General features: G+C 46.9%; 1 protein-coding gene across 2 annotated transcripts in view; it reads right to left on the bottom strand.

Annotated features, from left to right (window-relative positions):
- KCNQ3 (potassium voltage-gated channel subfamily Q member 3) overlaps positions 1 to 16,802 on the bottom strand; it is a 333,527-nt gene that overhangs the window by 86,909 nt on the left and 229,816 nt on the right. For both annotated transcript variants that reach the window (XM_068238036.1, XM_068238035.1), the window contains exons 7-8: positions 13,896 to 13,991; positions 7,905 to 7,999 (exon numbers count right to left, since the gene is read on the bottom strand). In XM_068238036.1, the coding sequence (XP_068094137.1) occupies positions 7,905 to 7,999; positions 13,896 to 13,991 (191 nt within the window). The remainder of the gene's footprint in view (positions 1 to 7,904; positions 8,000 to 13,895; positions 13,992 to 16,802) is intronic.

The raw sequence follows: 16,802 nt of genomic DNA on the forward strand, positions 1-16,802 counted from the left end.
AGCCAGGGTGTATATGGGCCCAGTATATGTAGTCAGGGGGTATATATGCCCAGTATATGTAGGCAGGGGAATATGTCCCCAGTATATATAGCCAGGGTGTATATGGGCCCAGTATATGTAGCCAGGGTGTATATGGGCCCAGTATATGTAGTCAGGGGGTATATATGCCCAGTATATGTAGCCAGGGGAATATGTCCCCAGTATATATAGCCAGGGTGTATATGGGCCCAGTATATTTAGCCAGGGTGTATATGGGCCCAGTATATGTAGCCAGGGTGTATATGGGCCCAGTATATGTAGCCAGGGTGTATATGGGCCCAGTATATGTAGCCAGGGTGTATATGGGCCCAGTATATGTAGCCAGGGTGTATATGGGCCCAGTATATTTAGCCAGGGTGTATATGGGCCCAGTATATGTAGGCAGGTGTGTCCCCCCCCCCCCCCCCCCAAGAGGGAAGCAGTCAGCGCAGAGAAGAGGGAGAGCGGTGAAGAAGGGGGCCATCTCCCCCCCCCTTCGCTCACCTTAGGGTCCTCTCCCTCCCTCGCTGTCTGCTCCGATCGGTGTGTGCGGTGGCTCCGTGGCTGGCAGAGGGGCGGAACTTACCTTCCGTGTCTCCTCCGTCTGGTCTCGTCTAGGGTTGCCAGGTCGGCTGATGGAGAAAACCGGAGAGGGGGTGGAGTTAGGGGCGGAGTCAGGGGCGGAGTCAGAAGCGCACTTTTATGTAGAGTGGGGCTAAGCAATGGGCTTTTTAAAAATGTTTTTTACAGTATTTATATCGCACTGACATCTTCTGCAGCACATTACAGAGTACATAGCCATGTCACTAACTGTCCTCACCAGTACATGCACATAAGAAACCACTTTTCACCAGTAAATGCACATAATAAGAGACCGCTTTTCACCAGTAAATGCACATAATAAGAGACAGCTTTTCACCAGTAAATGCACATAAGAGACAGCTTTTCACCACTAAATGCACATAAGAGACATCTTTTCACCACTAAATGCACATAAGAGACAGCTTTTCACCGGTAAATGCACATAAGAGACAGCTTTTCACCAGTAAATGCACATAAGAGACAGCTTTTCACCAGTAAACGCACATAAGAGACAGCTTTTCACCAGTAAACGCACATAAGAGACAGCTTTTCACCAGTAAATGCACATAATAAGAGACAGCTTTTCACCACTAAATGCACATAAGAGAAAGCTTTTCACCACTAAATGCACATAATAAGAGACAGCTTTTCACCAGTAACTGCACATAATGACAAACAGCCAGTTGTCCCCAGTATATGTAGCCAGGGATATATGTGCCCAGTATATGTAGCCAGAGGTATATGTCCCCAGTATATGTAGGCAGGGGAATATGTCCCCAGTATATATAGCCAGTGGTATATGGGCCCAGTATATGTAGCCAGGGTGTACATGGGCCCAGTATATGTAGCCAAGGTGTATATGGGCCCAGTATATGTAGCCAGGGTGTATATGGGCCCAGTATATGTAGTCAGGGGGTATATATGCCCAGTATATGTAGGCAGGGGAATATGTCCCCAGTATATATAGCCAGGGTGTATATGGGCCCAGTATATGTAGCCAGGGTGTATATGGGCCCAGTATATGTAGTCAGGGGGTATATATGCCCAGTATATGTAGGCAGGGGAATATGTCCCCAGTATATATAGCCAGGGTGTATATGGGCCCAGTATATGTAGCCAGGGTGTATATGGGCCCAGTATATGTAGTCAGGGGGTATATATGCCCAGTATATGTAGGCAGGGGAATATGTCCCCAGTATATATAGCCAGGGTGTATATGGGCCCAGTATATGTAGCCAGGGTGTATATGGACCCAGTATATGTAGTCAGGGGGTATATATGCCCAGTATATGTAGGCAGGGGAATATGTCCCCAGTATATATAGCCAGGGTGTATATGGGCCCAGTATATGTAGCCAGGGTGTATATGGGCCCAGTATATGTAGCCAGGGTGTATATGGGCCCAGTATATATAGCCAGGGTGTATATGGGCCCAGTATATGTAGCCAGGGTGTATATGGGCCCAGTATATGTAGCCAGGGTGTATATGGGCCCAGTATATGTAGCCAGGGTGTATATGGGCCCAGTATATGTAGCCAGGGTGTATATGGGCCCAGTATATTTAGCCAGGGTGTATATGGGCCCAGTATATGTAGGCAGGTGTGTCCCCCCCCCCCCCAAGAGGGAAGCAGTCAGCGCAGAGAAGAGGGAGAGCGGTGAAGAAGGGGGCCATCCCCCCCCCCTTCGCTCACCTTAGGGTCCTCTCCCTCCCTCGCTGTCTGCTCCGATCGGTGTGTGCGGTGGCTCCGTGGCTGGCAGAGGGGCGGAACTTACCTTCCGTGTCTCCTCCGTCTGGTCTCGTCGCAGGCGCCGCGCGGGATGAGTTGCCACTACTCTGGTCTGATGCAGACCAGAGCAGCGGCTGCGGCACCAGAACTTCCGGCCGGCGCTTGGAGCGACACGGAAGGTAAGTCCCGCCCGCTGCCAAGCGCCACCGCCAGTCAGAGACAGCCACACACAGATCGGAGGAGACAGCGAGGGACGGAAAGCATCTAAGGTGAGAGAAGGGGGGGAGATGGCCCCCTTCTCCGCCGCTGCCCACCGCTTTCCCTCCACTGCGCTGCTCTCCTCCTGCTACAGGCGGCTGTCAACACTGACAGCCTCCGGAAAAGGCATAAAACCGGACATCTTAATTGTCCGGTTTAACATGCCTTTTTGCACCGGACACAGCGGCCAAAAACCGGACTGTCCGGTCTAAAACCGGACACCTGGCAACCCTAGTGCTGGCACTCAGGGGTAGCTTAAAGCCTCTTCTTCCAACTTCCCCCATGCCGAAATGACGTCATCGCTATGGGATCGGGACGTTCGTATCGGCGGGTCGTTCATATGTCGGGCGTTTGTAAACCGGGGACTATCTGTATTTGTTTGTGTAATTTTTATTAATAAACTTGTCTATTTATTTATTTTTCCCTCCTTCTCCCCGCCAGCCCTAGGACAGCGATCAGCTGTCATAGGCATCAGCCTATGAGAGCCGATCGCTCTTGCGCCTGCCCAGGTGACAGCCGGGTGACACGGATGTCCCCAGTACAGCGCTGCCGTAGATTGCAGCGCTGTACAGTGTAAATAGACGGCCGTCCAACAGTCTCCTAGTGGCAATCGCCGCTGGTAAACTGATGACGGAGCGGAGCTCATGCGAAACCTCGTCCAAGGACTTGACGCCAATTGGCGTTACGCGGTCCTGGGGCTGCCCCCCTCCCGATGCTATTAGGCGGTGGGGGGTTAAAGCTGCTTTCAAGCTCTCAGCTATAGTTCCTATAGGTTAGAGCGGTGTGGGAACATAAATTAAAGATAATTATTTATGGTTAATTAAGACAAAGATGAAAGGACTTTTTTCATTGTTTTTATTTCAATCTAAGCATTCGTGGAATTTGGTAAGGGGTGCTCACCACCCCTATACTCATCTTACCTAGGAAGGGGGCAGCCATCTTGACTCCCAGATGTTACCATGAACCCTCCCCTCCCAGGGGCAACGGTCCCCCATCTCCTCCTGGGCACCGGAGGTGGGGAAGCGCATCTTGTCCATGGATTGGACAAGAGCTCTGGTGGGGATGGGGGGGCTTGGCTGCCCCTCTTTTCCACAGCCTCCCATTCCGTGGACCATGTGGTATGGTATAGCTCAGGGTGGGGAGCACCAGGTGGTCTGGGCTCCACATTCTGGCTATCCCCATCTGCATGGGGACAAGGGGTTAAAGAGGCACAGGAGGGGGGAACCCCACATCACTTTTCTTTTTAATTTAACTTTTATTTGACCAAAAAAGAGGTGAATTTGCCAGGGATCATTATACAGCAATATTGCGGCTGTAAAGCGATCTCCGGGCAAAGCATTGTCACAATTCCATGGGTCTCCAGGTGGTCATTACGTACTGTTACTGACCCCCTGGAAACCCCACCATGAAATTCACTGCTCTTTGTTTTATATGTATACTTACATATGTGACAAACATGGGGGTGGGGTGGGAATTCTTCTTTCCGAACACTGCTCCTTTACACCGCTTGCACCTGCACCTTCTCATGCTTTCTCTTCCTTTGAGGCTCATGCTGTCCGCATCTACTCCCCTCACCATTTCCAGGTTGCTGTCATCTACCGTCCTCCTGGACCAGCCTCCACCTTCATTGACCACTTTTCAACATGGCTTCTCCACTTTCTATCCACTGACATTCCTTCCATCATCATTGGGGACTTTAACATCCCCATAGACACTAACTGTTCCACTACCACAAAATTCCTCTCACTCACCTCATCCTATGACCTCTCCCAATGGTCCTCAACCTCCACCCACAAAGATGGCCACACTTTGGACCTAGTTTTTACCCGGCTCTGTTCCGTTTCCACATTTAATAACTCTTTATTCCCCCTTTCAGATCACAATCTCATAACGTTTACAATCAGCCCCTCCCTGCCTCCTCCAGCTACTGTAGTGCAGCCATCACGCTTATGCAGGAATTATCGCAACCTCGACCTCTGCTCCCTAGCTGATTCTCTAAAACCCCTGGTCTCCCTGTCATCCTACACTGACCCCGAGTCAGCATCCATCTACTACTCCACCACAGTCTCTGCTGCCATGAACACAGCCGCCCCTCTCACCAACTTCAGCCCCCGCCGCATCAACAGACAGCCCTGGCTGACTGAACCCATCAAACAACTGAAAAGACAGTCCAGGGCAGCAGAACGGCAGTGGAGGAAAAGCTCCAATGCAGAAGACTTCGCCCACTATAAAAACACGCTGCTCCAGCTCAGGGACGCTCTCTCACTTGCAAAGCAGTCATACTTCTCTACACTTATTTCTTCACAATCCCATAACCCTAAACAACTTTTTAACACCTTCAACTCTCTTCTCCACCCCCCGCCTCCCCCTACAACCACAAGCTTGTCTGCAGAAGACTTTGCAGCATATTTTGTGAGCAAAATTGAAACGCTACAGAACAGCTTTCAAAAGCAACCCTCTTCACCGGTCCAATCACCTCTTCCTTTTTCCTCTCCTCCCGGCAGCTCCCCTACTATTAACTATCCCTCTCCACATAACCACTCACCCACTCAAACCCCCTCCCTGCTAACAATCTTCTCTGCCTTAACTGAACAGCGTCTTTCTTCACTAATCTCTAAAGCTCATCTTACTACATGCGCCTCAGACCCTATTCCCTCTCATCTTATCCCCCAGCTCTCCTCCCCCCTCATTCCTGCTTTAACAACACTGTTTAACCTTTCCATCTCAACTGGCATTTTCCCTTCTTCATTTAAACAAGCTATCATAACACCACTAATCAAAAAACCCTCTTTAGACTCTACTGCCCTTTCTAATTACCGCCCAGTCTCTCTCCTTCCCTTTGCCTCCAAACTGCTGGAACGCCACATTTACTCAGAGTTGTCTAACTTTCTCTCCGCTAATTCCCTGTTGGACCCCTTCCAGTCTGGCTTCCGCCCTTAACACTCTACGGAAACCGTTCTCACTAAGGTTGCCAATGACCTCCTAGTTGCTAAAGCCAAAGGCAGATTTTCGGTACTAATATTCCTAGATCTGTCCTCTGCCTTCGACACTGTTGATCATACCCTGCTTCTCCAGACCCTCTCAACACTGGGAATCAAGGGCCTAGCACACTCCTGGCTCAACTCTTACCTGTCTGGACGTTCTTTCATGGTCTCCTATGCCAATACCAACTCCTCTCCACGCCCACTGTCTGTGGGAGTACCACAAGGGTCCGTCCTTGGACCCCTCCTCTTTTCCATTTACACCCATGGCCCGGGACAGATAATAAGCTCTTTTGGGTTTCAATACCACCTCTATGCTGATGACACCCAAATTTATTGTTCTGCCCCAGAGAGACCTCTCCACACTACTATCAAAAGTCCCCAAATGTCTATCCGCTGTATCTACATTTATGTCATCCCGCTTCCTTAAACTCAATATGAGCAAAACGGAGATTGTGATATTTCCACCTTCACTCTCTGTTCCGCCTCCCATTGTCACAATCAATGTAGAGAACACCCCAATAGCATCAACCCCCAAAGCTCGTTGCCTAGGGGTAACTCTGGACTCTGAGCTCTCCTTTAAACCACATATTAACACTTTAACTACCTCCTGCTACTTCCATCTCAAAAACATTTCCAGAATCCGTCCCTTCCTTTCACAAGAAGCAACTAAAATGCTTGTGCATGCCCTAATCATCTCCCGTCTTGACTACTGCAACACCCTACTCTGTGGTCTACCAAAAAGCAGATTTGCACCTCTCCAATCCCTACTAAACTCTGCGGCCCGTCTCATCCACCTCTCTTCTAGATCCTCTGAGGCAGCCCCTCGTTGCCAATCCCTCCACTGGTTACCAGTTGCCCAAAGGATCCAGTTTAAACTTCTCACACTTGCATACAAAGCTCTACACAAGCTGTCGCCTCCATACATTTCCTCTTTAATCTCCAGATACCTCCCCGCTCGGACCCTCCGTTCCTCACAGGAGACCCTTTTGTCCTCCAGCCTAGTCACCTCCTCTCACTCTCGCATCCAAGACTTCTCACGGGCGGTCCTTCTCCTTTGGAACTCTCTCCCTCAGCCGGTTCGTCATGCCACGAGTCTGGAAACCTTCAAACGTACTCTGAAAACACACCTGTTCAGAAAAGCCTATAATTTGCTATAGGCAGCACTGAAGGCACACTGGCTCACCCACTAATCCTGGTGTTTCCTTCCCCTTTGTTTCCTCCCCACTACCCTCTAGATTGTAAGCTCGCAAGGGCAGGGACCTCCTCCTAGTGTTTCTCATACTGCTGTAATTTTAACATATGTATATGTACCAACTACATATCAACTATGTATGTATCTGTATTTATTCTATTCAATGTCATGACTGTACAGTGTCTTGTATTTCTTATGTATATTTGTTCCCCATTATTTGTTTGTACTATGTACAGCGCTACGGAAGATGTTGGCGCTATATAAATAAAAAATAATAATAATAAACTAACACTACTGTCAAGTTGATACATTATCTGTCATTTAACCGCATTTAAAGGGGAAGAAAAAAATACTATTGTAACTTTAAAATCGATTTTCTGAAAAAAAAACATTTCTTGTTCGCACTGTTCTTACCATACTCAGATTTGGTGATTATAGCATGTTATGGGGGCTTTGCTTTTAACCATTAAAGCCGTTGACTTTAATTTTAAAGAGACACTAAAGCGAAAAAAAAAATTATGTTATGATTTGTATGTGTAGTACAGCTAAGAAATAAAACATTAGGAGCAGATGTATGAGTCTTATATTGTTTCCAGTAGAGCAGGATGAGTTAAGAAGCTCCAGTTATCTATGCAAAAGAGCCACTGAGCTCCGCAACTTTCAAAGTCGCAGAGATCTCCGTCTTCTGAAGCTTATTATCTCAAGTGTCTGGCACTGTATTGTTTTTTTCTTCTGCAGAGAACAGTTCAAAAGTTCATTGTCCTGATCTGTAAAATCATTTAGAATGCTGAGTAGTGTGTAAAATGCAAATATTAGAGAATGATGCAGTGTTATAAAAAAACAAAAACCTATATAACGGAAAATAAAAATATGAACATTTGTTCTTTGCTAGCTACTAATGTTCTAGTAATTATCCGTACTACACAACCAATTCATTATATCATAATTTTTTATTTCACTTTAGTGTCTCTTTAAATTTGAACCCAAATTTTTGATGCAAAAATTCCCATTAAAATGTGAACAAGCGAAGGGTTGTAGTTTACCGGGAACCGTTTGCCGGCGAATGTTTTCTACCATCCCTAATCGTAACCATCATATGCTCAGTTTCTAGTGGCCAGGGGCTACTAGCGTAAATGTAACTTACCTAAAATATGGAAACTGGATGACAGATTCGTAGTACTGCCACGTGGCAGTTAGATCGATCCTGGTCAGATTGGTGGCATAGAATCTCCACGCAGACTACAAGAAGGAAAAACAAAAATATTACAATAATAAATTCATTGTTATAAAGGCAATCATATATATCTTGATATACAGCCGATGCCTGGATGTTTATTTTATAATCCTCTGCACAGCAGAACATAGACCAGTATAGGGAAGGATTGTACTATACTGCCCCTCTGTGAGCTTTCTTATTGGAGGAGAGAGAGATGACTCACTAGTGTGCTGCTGCTCCACACAGTCAGCAGGTTCTGACCTTTCTGGGAATGCTGGTGTGACTCAGGTCTCTAGCAGTGCTATCTAGCTGTCTGTCTACACCTGTCTGGGAGTTCTGTTTTAAAGTATTCATATACATGTAATTAAAGATACAAGATACAAGATGGATTTATTCGCCAAGTACGGTGGTGCCGTACTCGGAATTGCTTGTGGTACACATGGCTTGGGCAAGTACGTAATGAAAGTTGTACATTTTACAAGTTATTCAGTGACAATTACACATACTGACAGCATTTACAATACATTTGCGGCTAGAGTTCCACATACTAGCAGCATAACAGTGCGATAACATCTATTAAGATATTGTGTGTTAGGGATGCAGAAGAGAAGGCCGAAGAGCCACTAAGAGAAGTATGATGGTTGCGGACTGGGACAGAAGAGTCAGGGGTCAGAGTTGTTGAGCAGCAGAACTGCCTGGGGGAAGAAAGAATTCCTGTGTCTTGTGGTCTTGGTTGGGATAGTTCGGAAGCGGCGGCCGGATGGGAGGGGCTCAAAAAAGCGGTTGCCGGGGTGGGCGGGGTCGCAGGAAATCCTGGTGGCCCTCTTCCTCATCCTAGCCGCGTGGAGGAGATCAAGAGGTGGCAGAGACGATCCGATGATCCTTTCCGCCTCACTAATGATTCTTTGCAGTTTATGTCTGTCGCTGGCCGTTGCGCGGGCATACCAGACGATAACTGAGGAGCAAAGAATGGACTCCGTGGTAGTGGTGTAGAAGCTGGTCAGCAGCTCTCGAGGCATACCAAATTTTTTAAGTTGACGCAGGAAAAAAAGCCTCTGCTGTGCCTTCTTCTGAATTTTGATGGTGTTCTGTTCCCACCTTAGATCAGTGGATAAGGTTGTGCCGAGGAACCGGACTGATGATACTCTGGAGACTTCGGTCTCGCCTATGTAGACTGGTGGGTGGGTGGGAGGGTTCCTCCTGAAATCGACAATCAGCTCAACAGTCTTTGTTGCGTTGAGGACCAGGTTGCTGTTCTTGCACCACTCGCATATTCTCCCTATCTCCCTGCGGTATTCCCGCTCTCCGTTTTCGCCGATGAGACCGATGATTGTTGTGTCGTCAGCAAATTTGATGACCTTGACGGAGTCTGAGGCGGAAGTGCAGTTATTGGTGTACGTAGAGAATAGAAGCGGGGACAGTACACACCCTTGAGGTGCCCCTGTATTGGTAGTTCTCATGCTGGAGGAGCAGTTTCCGAGCTTGACCTGTTGTGTCCTGTCTGAAAGGAAGCTCTTGACCCATGCGCGAAGTGTGGGGTCAACACCGAGCTGCGCCAGGTTGTCAACCAGGGTGTCTGGGCAGATCGTGTTGAAGGCTGAACTGAAGTCCAGGAACAGGATTCTGGCATAGGAGCCAGGCCGGTCGAGGTGCTCCATGATGTGTGCCAGGGTGATGTTTATGGCGTCCTCAATGGACCTGTTGGCCCTGTATGCAAATTGGAGTGGGTCAAGCACTGCATCAGTGGTGCGTTTCAGGTGAGCGAGGACTAGCCGTTCTAGAACCTTCATAATGGTAGGTGTTAAAGCCACGGGTCTAAAGTTGTTGAGGTCTGTGCTGCCTGGCTTTTTTGGGACTGGTACAATTGTGGACCTCTTGAAACAGGAGGGGACTGTACCTTCCGCTAGCGATTTTCTGAATAGAGTGGTGAGGACCGGAGCCAACTGGTCCGCACAGGTTCTTAGGCAGTTCGATGACACTCCATCCGGGCCTGAAGCCTTCCTGGGGTTGAGCTTGCGACGCAGCATGAGGACTTCTGCTTCTTGGACTGCAACCGATGCAGTGATGTCTTGGTCACTCAGTGAGGAGGGTGCCGCTGTCATCACCGACCCCGGAGTCCCGACCTGTTTGGGCTGTTGCTCGAACCTACAGTAGAACTCGTTCAGTTCCTCAGCCAGCTGAGTGCTTGGGGTCACCGTTTGAGGGGGGGGGTTGAAGTTAGTGACCGCTCTTAGGCCTTGCCATACCTCCCTCGAGTTGTTGGATTGGAGACGGAGTCCCAGCTTGTCAGAGTAGGCTCTCTTTGCGGCGTGCAGTTCCCGTTTCAGGGCGTACCTGGCCTCCTTAAACTCTTCTTGGGAGCCAGACTTGTGCGCCTGCTCCTTGCGTTTTCGAAGCTGGCGCAGCTTATTGTTGAACCAGGGCTTGTTATTGGGGTAGGCCTTGAAGGTCTTAGAAGGGATGCACATTTCTTCACAGAAACTGATGTAGGAGGTGACATTCTCCGACCATTCATCAAGGGTGGGTGCCTCCAAGGATGACCAGTCAGTGCAGTCGAAGCACGCCTGCAGCTCCAGCTTGGCCTCATCTGTCCACTTCTTGACAGACTTGATAGTGGGCTTAGCAGTCTCCAGGAGCCTCGTGTAGGTGGGGATCAAATGGATTAGGTTGTGATCGGAGTTTCTCAGTGGGGCACCCTGGCAGGCCTTGTATGCGTCCTTCTGGACCGTGTAGCAGTGATCCAGGGTTTTGTCGCGCCTGGTGGGGCAGGTGATGTTCTGCTTGTAACGGGGCTTCTCCTGCCGCAGATTTGCGTTGTTGAAGTCGCCCAGGATGATGAAGAGGGCCTCTGGGTGGGCGGTCTCCCACCGTGAGATGCTGTCGCTGAGTACTCGTAGAGCGTCCTTGGTGCTAGCGTCAGGTGGGATGTAGACTCCGACAAGAATTAGAGATGAGAACTCCCTGGGGGAGTACTGTGGTCTGCAGATGACGGCTAGAAACTCGACTTCAGGCGTGCAGGCCTTGCTGAGGATGGAGGTGTTGGTACACCAGGTGGTGTTAATATAAAAGCAAATGCCCCCTCCTCTCTTTTTCCCAGAGAGCGTGGGGTCACGGTCCGCACGGAGAAGGTCGTAGCCTGGTACAAGCAGGGAGTGATCAGGGACACGTTCGCTCAGCCAGGTCTCGGTGAAGCAGAGGACCGGGGTGTTCCTACCGATCAAGGATTTGCTGCTAAGTAGTAGGAGCAGCTCATCCACTTTGTTGGGCAGAGAGCAAACATTCGCTAACAGGATGGCAGGAATGGAGGAGCGAAGGCCCTTCCTCTTGAGTCTCACGAGTGCGCCGGCACTGTAGTGACATTACAGTGGAATAAAGTAAATTATTCAGGTAACTTACACACTTTTACAAACATTTTCCGGGTTTCAGCATCAGAAACACTTCCTATATCTACGGTATATATTTCTGTATATTGGTTTGTAGCCTCGACCCTCCCAGGGATGTCACAGCCTAGGCTGTTAAGCTATGGAGAATTCTCCTCCTAGAGCATTCTGGGAAATCAGGTATATTTTTTACTGGCTTCAGAACATTCCGCAGTGATGCACCTGCCTGCACTAATGTAAATCACAGAGAGGAAAGATTTTATAGTAGGAAAACACTGACTAAATAATTTATAAATATTGTAAAAAAAAAAAAAAAATCATCAATGTTATTTAATACAATATTTTACCTACAGATCCTGTTTAAGGGGGACCTGAAAAGGGATATGTAGGCTGCAATATTTATTTCCTTTTAAAAAATATCTGTTCCCTGGATGTCCTGTTGATCCTCTGCCTCTAATCCTTTAAGGCTGCTAACACACTAAGACGTTACAGGCGCACGTTAGTGCGCCTGTAACGCTCCCCCAACGCACAGCAATGTAACACAAGTGGGCTGTTCACACAGCCCACGTTGCGTTACATGTAACGCTGCACGTTCTGCCGAAAGTGCAGCATGCTACGGCGTTACAGCGGCTTAAGCCGCGTTAGACTGTTTGCACATGTGCAGTCATGTTGGGGAGGAGCGGAGAGCGGCCAGGCACATGGCTAATTAATATTCACTGCACGTTGTGACGTGCAGGGTTTACTTCCTGGTGCGGCCGCTCTGTGCGGCGATTGGCCGGCGGGACCACGTGATGCCGCATGCGTCCAAGAGTGCGCATCACGGACGCCAGAGTGAGCTGCACAACGCGGCTCACTCTGACGTCCACATCGAAGAGCACCAGGCCTTGCGTTAGGTGCACATTATGCGACCTTAACGTAGCACCTAACGCAACGTCTTGGTGTGCAAGTAGCCTTAGCCATAGACACTGAACAAACTGACAAAAATCTGACAAGAATTTTCTGAATGTTTGTTTCTTGCGTGACTATCAGACACTACTGCTGTCAAAGAGGTCAGCAGGACTGCCAGGAAAGACATGTGTATGTACAGTGCCTAGCACACAAACAACTATGCTGAGTTCCTTTTTTTCTTTCTCTGCCTGAAAGAGGTAAATATCAGGTATATAAGTGGCTGACTCAGTCCTGACTGAGACAGGAAGTGACTACAGTGTGACCCTCACTCATAAGAAATTCCACTTTTTGATCTCTTTCTTGCTCTCAGAAGCCATTTTCTGCTAGGAAAGTGTTTTATAGTTGGAATTTCTTATCAGTGAGGGTTACACTGTAGTCACTTCCTGTCTGAGTCAGGACTGAGTCAGACACTTGCATACCTGATATTTAACGCTTTCAGACAGAGAAAGAAAAAAAGGAGCACAGCCTAGTTATTTGTGTGATAGGCACTGTACATACACATGTCTATCTCATCATGTCACATGTCACTTCGGGTACCCTTTAAGGGCATAGGAAACGACATGAAAGGACTACATGTGTCTAAATGGAAATACATAAAAATTTTTCTTAGATGATTGATGATGGCATAGTTAAAGGGGAGATAGTGTTAGGTGATAAGGTAAGGGAAGGTTAGATTTGATAGTGGTAGAAGGTTAGGGTTAGATTAACAGCAGTATGCAAATTACTGACCCTAAGCTGCTATTAGAATATCGTTTACCCTTACGCACCCCGCGCAGTATTACTGCTATGGCACCACCTGCAGAGCACCTTGAACCGAAACAACCAGCTTCACACACAGAGCCCTGATCTCAGCATCATTAAAGTGAACCTCCACACTAAAAATCTACTCAGCAGCACTGAAAAGGCTTGGTGTTTCTTTAACAGTTTCACAGCATCAGAACTTTTTTTTCTTACCCAAGCCTCATTTTTAGCTGCAAAGAAGAAAACTGTCCGGGCATTTTTCCTCTGATTCTGTGCAAAGCATGATGGGATTTCTGATGTTGTTGTTCTCCTTCTGCTGTTTTGGCGCTGGGAGGGGTTATCAGGACACAGGACAGTTGGAACTGTTTCTCATGCTCCCTGTTACCTCCTTTCAACCAAAAAGATGGCTGCCCCATGAAAAAGATGGCTGCCCCATGAAATCACAAACATTTGCCTGTTCTTTTAAAACACGGTGGGTTAGAGATTATATTACTTATCTATTTTAATTAACATAACTAATGTAACTTAATGACAGTATGTTTGTTTAGGCTGAAGTTCCCCTTTAAGGGCATTGGAAACAACATAAAGTGACTACATGCGCTTAAGTTAAAATACATACATTTTATTCTTAGATGATTAAATAAAAAAAGCCTGTTACTTTTCAAACTTCCTTAATTTTCAGCATTTTTCTACATTTGTTTAAAACTTTTTCCCACTCTCCAATGACACTTTGTGGAGATTTCCTTGAACCAGCTGCTTCTGGTAGTACAGACAGTGTAATGCCCCTCATTGTGAGCATCAGGGCAATAGATCTGTCCCTCATTGCATGCCACTAGAAGGGGCTTCTGACCTGGATAAGTTCCGCTGCCGGCTTCCTCCTCTTCTCAAAGTGTTTCTGCCGATGCTGTTCTTGTACCTTAAGAGCCAAACCAGAGCCCAGAATACCCTGAAATAAACCACACAGCAGTTATACCAGCTCTGTCTTATTGTTGGGGGTTTAACAACATAGTTACTTTAAACTGCAGAATCGTCAAACAATCACAAGTTGTCACTGTGTGTAAAACATAGTAATCTTTATGGGATTGTCATTTCCTGTATTCACTATGTATTATCCCTGTTTTAAAGAGAATCTGTATTGTTAAAATCGCACAAAACTAAACATACCAGTGCGTTAGGGGACATCTCCTATTCCCCTTTGTCACAATTTCACCACTCCCTGCCGCATTAAAAGTAGTCAAAACAGTTTTAAAAAGTTTGTTTGTAAACAAACAAAATGGCCACCAAAACAGGAAGTAGGTTGATGTACAATAATGTCCACACATAGAAAATACATCCATACACAAGCAGGCTGTATACAGCCTTCGGGCCCGTTCGCACCTGAGCGGGAATCGCTCGATTCCCGCTCACGGCAAACCGCTAGCGGTTCTGCAAGAACCGCTACACAATGTAGCGAGTGGCATTGTTCTCACTGCTGCGGTTGCGGTTAGCGATAACCGCAACCGCACTGCATGCAGCGGTTTGCCGGCGACGAGCGTTCCGCGATTTGCGATCGTGATTAGCATGCATAGCACGCTAATCGCGATCGCTCCACCGCTGCAGTGTCCAGTGATTTTTCCACGCTAATAGCGGGAAAATCACTCCCGCAAAACGTTCTGCAATTTTAAGTGTGAACGGGCCCTTACTTTTGAATCTCAAGAGATCATTTGTGTGTTTCTTTCCCCCTGCAGTTCTCATGCACTGAAGAGTTACAGGCTTGTAAAAGATAAGAGAACACACACACACACACACACACACACACACACACACACACACACACACACACACACACACACACACACACACACACACACACACACACACACACACACACACACACACACACACACACACACACACACACACACACGCACACAGGGGGCCTGGAGGGGGGCGTGCATCACAGACCCACAACACTGAAGTTGGCAACCTTCCAGACACAGGGCGACAAGTCCGACAGGGGAAAGATAAGCTAATTTATTGCAGAGATGGTGTTAGTAGAAAGAGCTGCAGTAAGCCAAAGCACATTAGAATAGGTTTAGGAACTTGTAGGATGGTAGAAAACAGGATTAAATTTGTGTTACAGAATCTCTTTAAGTAAGCTGCATTACATGATGGTGGTGTATGATAGATCTCTGCATGCTTTTCTTCAGTAAAGAGTTATAACTTGTTTTACAAGGTGCCGCCTATCTGCCTGTACAGAACACTCTGCTCCATCAGTTACAGAGTAACCAGATAGGCATGCACGTAATTAAGGCGCCAGGAAATTTGGGCGTACGGCAAAGTCGAAAAATGGCTCATCCTGCTCAAGTCCCAGAGGCTATTGCTGGCGGACGAATTACGCTGTTTTTATAGTAATTTGATCAAAAGATGATTATACATTTAATCAAAAGCCAGAACCCAAATTACTGTCTGATCGACGCTATAGTTGTAATTTCACATTGCAGCCTATGGCGGCGCATGGTGCGCCCAAATTTCCCTGCGCCATTTTGAGTTGTCTTGCTGAACGAGCATGCAGATCAGGTGCTCTGACTGAAGTGTGACTGGATTAGCTGCAATGCTTGTGTGTGATACGGTCACTACTGCAGCCAGAGACTTTATCACCTGCTAGGTGCTGAAAATGTAGATTGTAATCAAAAATACATCCTCCTGGCGAAAACTCAGGATAAAAGTTAAATGGGCAATACAGCAAAAAATGGCAAAATTTTAAATATGTGCAAATACACAAATAAGAAGTACGTTTTTTTCCAGAGTAAAATGAGCCACAAAATTACTTTTCTCCTATGTTGCTGTCACTTACAGTAGGTAGTAGAAATCTGACAGAAGCAACAGGTTTTGGACTAGTCCATCTCTTCATAGGGGATTGTCAGCAAGGCTTTTATTCTTTATCAAAATATTCCCTATAAAGGATTTAAACAATGATGCCGGCCAGCCTCCCTGCTCGCTACACAGTTTTTTGGCAGTTGGACAGAGAAACTGCCATTCACTAAGTGCTTTTGAAAATAAATAAATCCCTGAGAATCTCCTCATGAAGAGATGGACTAGTCCGAAACCTGTCGCTTCTGTCGGATTTTAACTACCTACTGTAAGTGACAGCAACATAGGAGAAAAGTAATGTTTGGCTCATTTTACTCTGGAAAAAATGTACTTCTTATTTGTATGTTTGCACATATTTTAAATTTTACAATTTTTCGCCATGGTACCCCTTTAATTCTGTTCACCATGATGAGTGCTGAATCCTATCAGAATTAGCCTACGTCATTTCTGAACAGGGATAGTTGGAAACGTTCCACAGAATACAAATTTCCGAGTTTACGATTGGAGATCAGCTTACCGCAGCAGAAATCGGAAATCGTCTACAGAAAATCGGTATTCCGCAGAGATACCGCATTACTGGAACTCTGAACGTTTAGCTCCATCACAGCACTTGGAAGCATTGGACCAAAAACAGGCTGCAGATTATTTTCCCTAGAAATCAAAACACCATGGAAATTTTAGATCACAATCGACTCAGTAAAACTCGTTATTACTTGAGTCTTACGATTGGTCTAAAATTTCCATGGTATTCCCATTTCCATGGTAACCCACCGCATTCTCTGACTGGTCTAATACTACCGAGTATTCCTGTATTTCGAGTGGTGTGATTGGCCTAGAATTGGAATGTTTAGGCCAATTACAGTACTCTGTAGTATTGGACCAATCAGAGAAGGCAGAGATTTAG

Source organism: Hyperolius riggenbachi, chromosome 5, assembly GCF_040937935.1.
Source record: "Hyperolius riggenbachi isolate aHypRig1 chromosome 5, aHypRig1.pri, whole genome shotgun sequence".
Lineage (NCBI taxonomy): Eukaryota > Metazoa > Chordata > Amphibia > Anura > Hyperoliidae > Hyperolius > Hyperolius riggenbachi.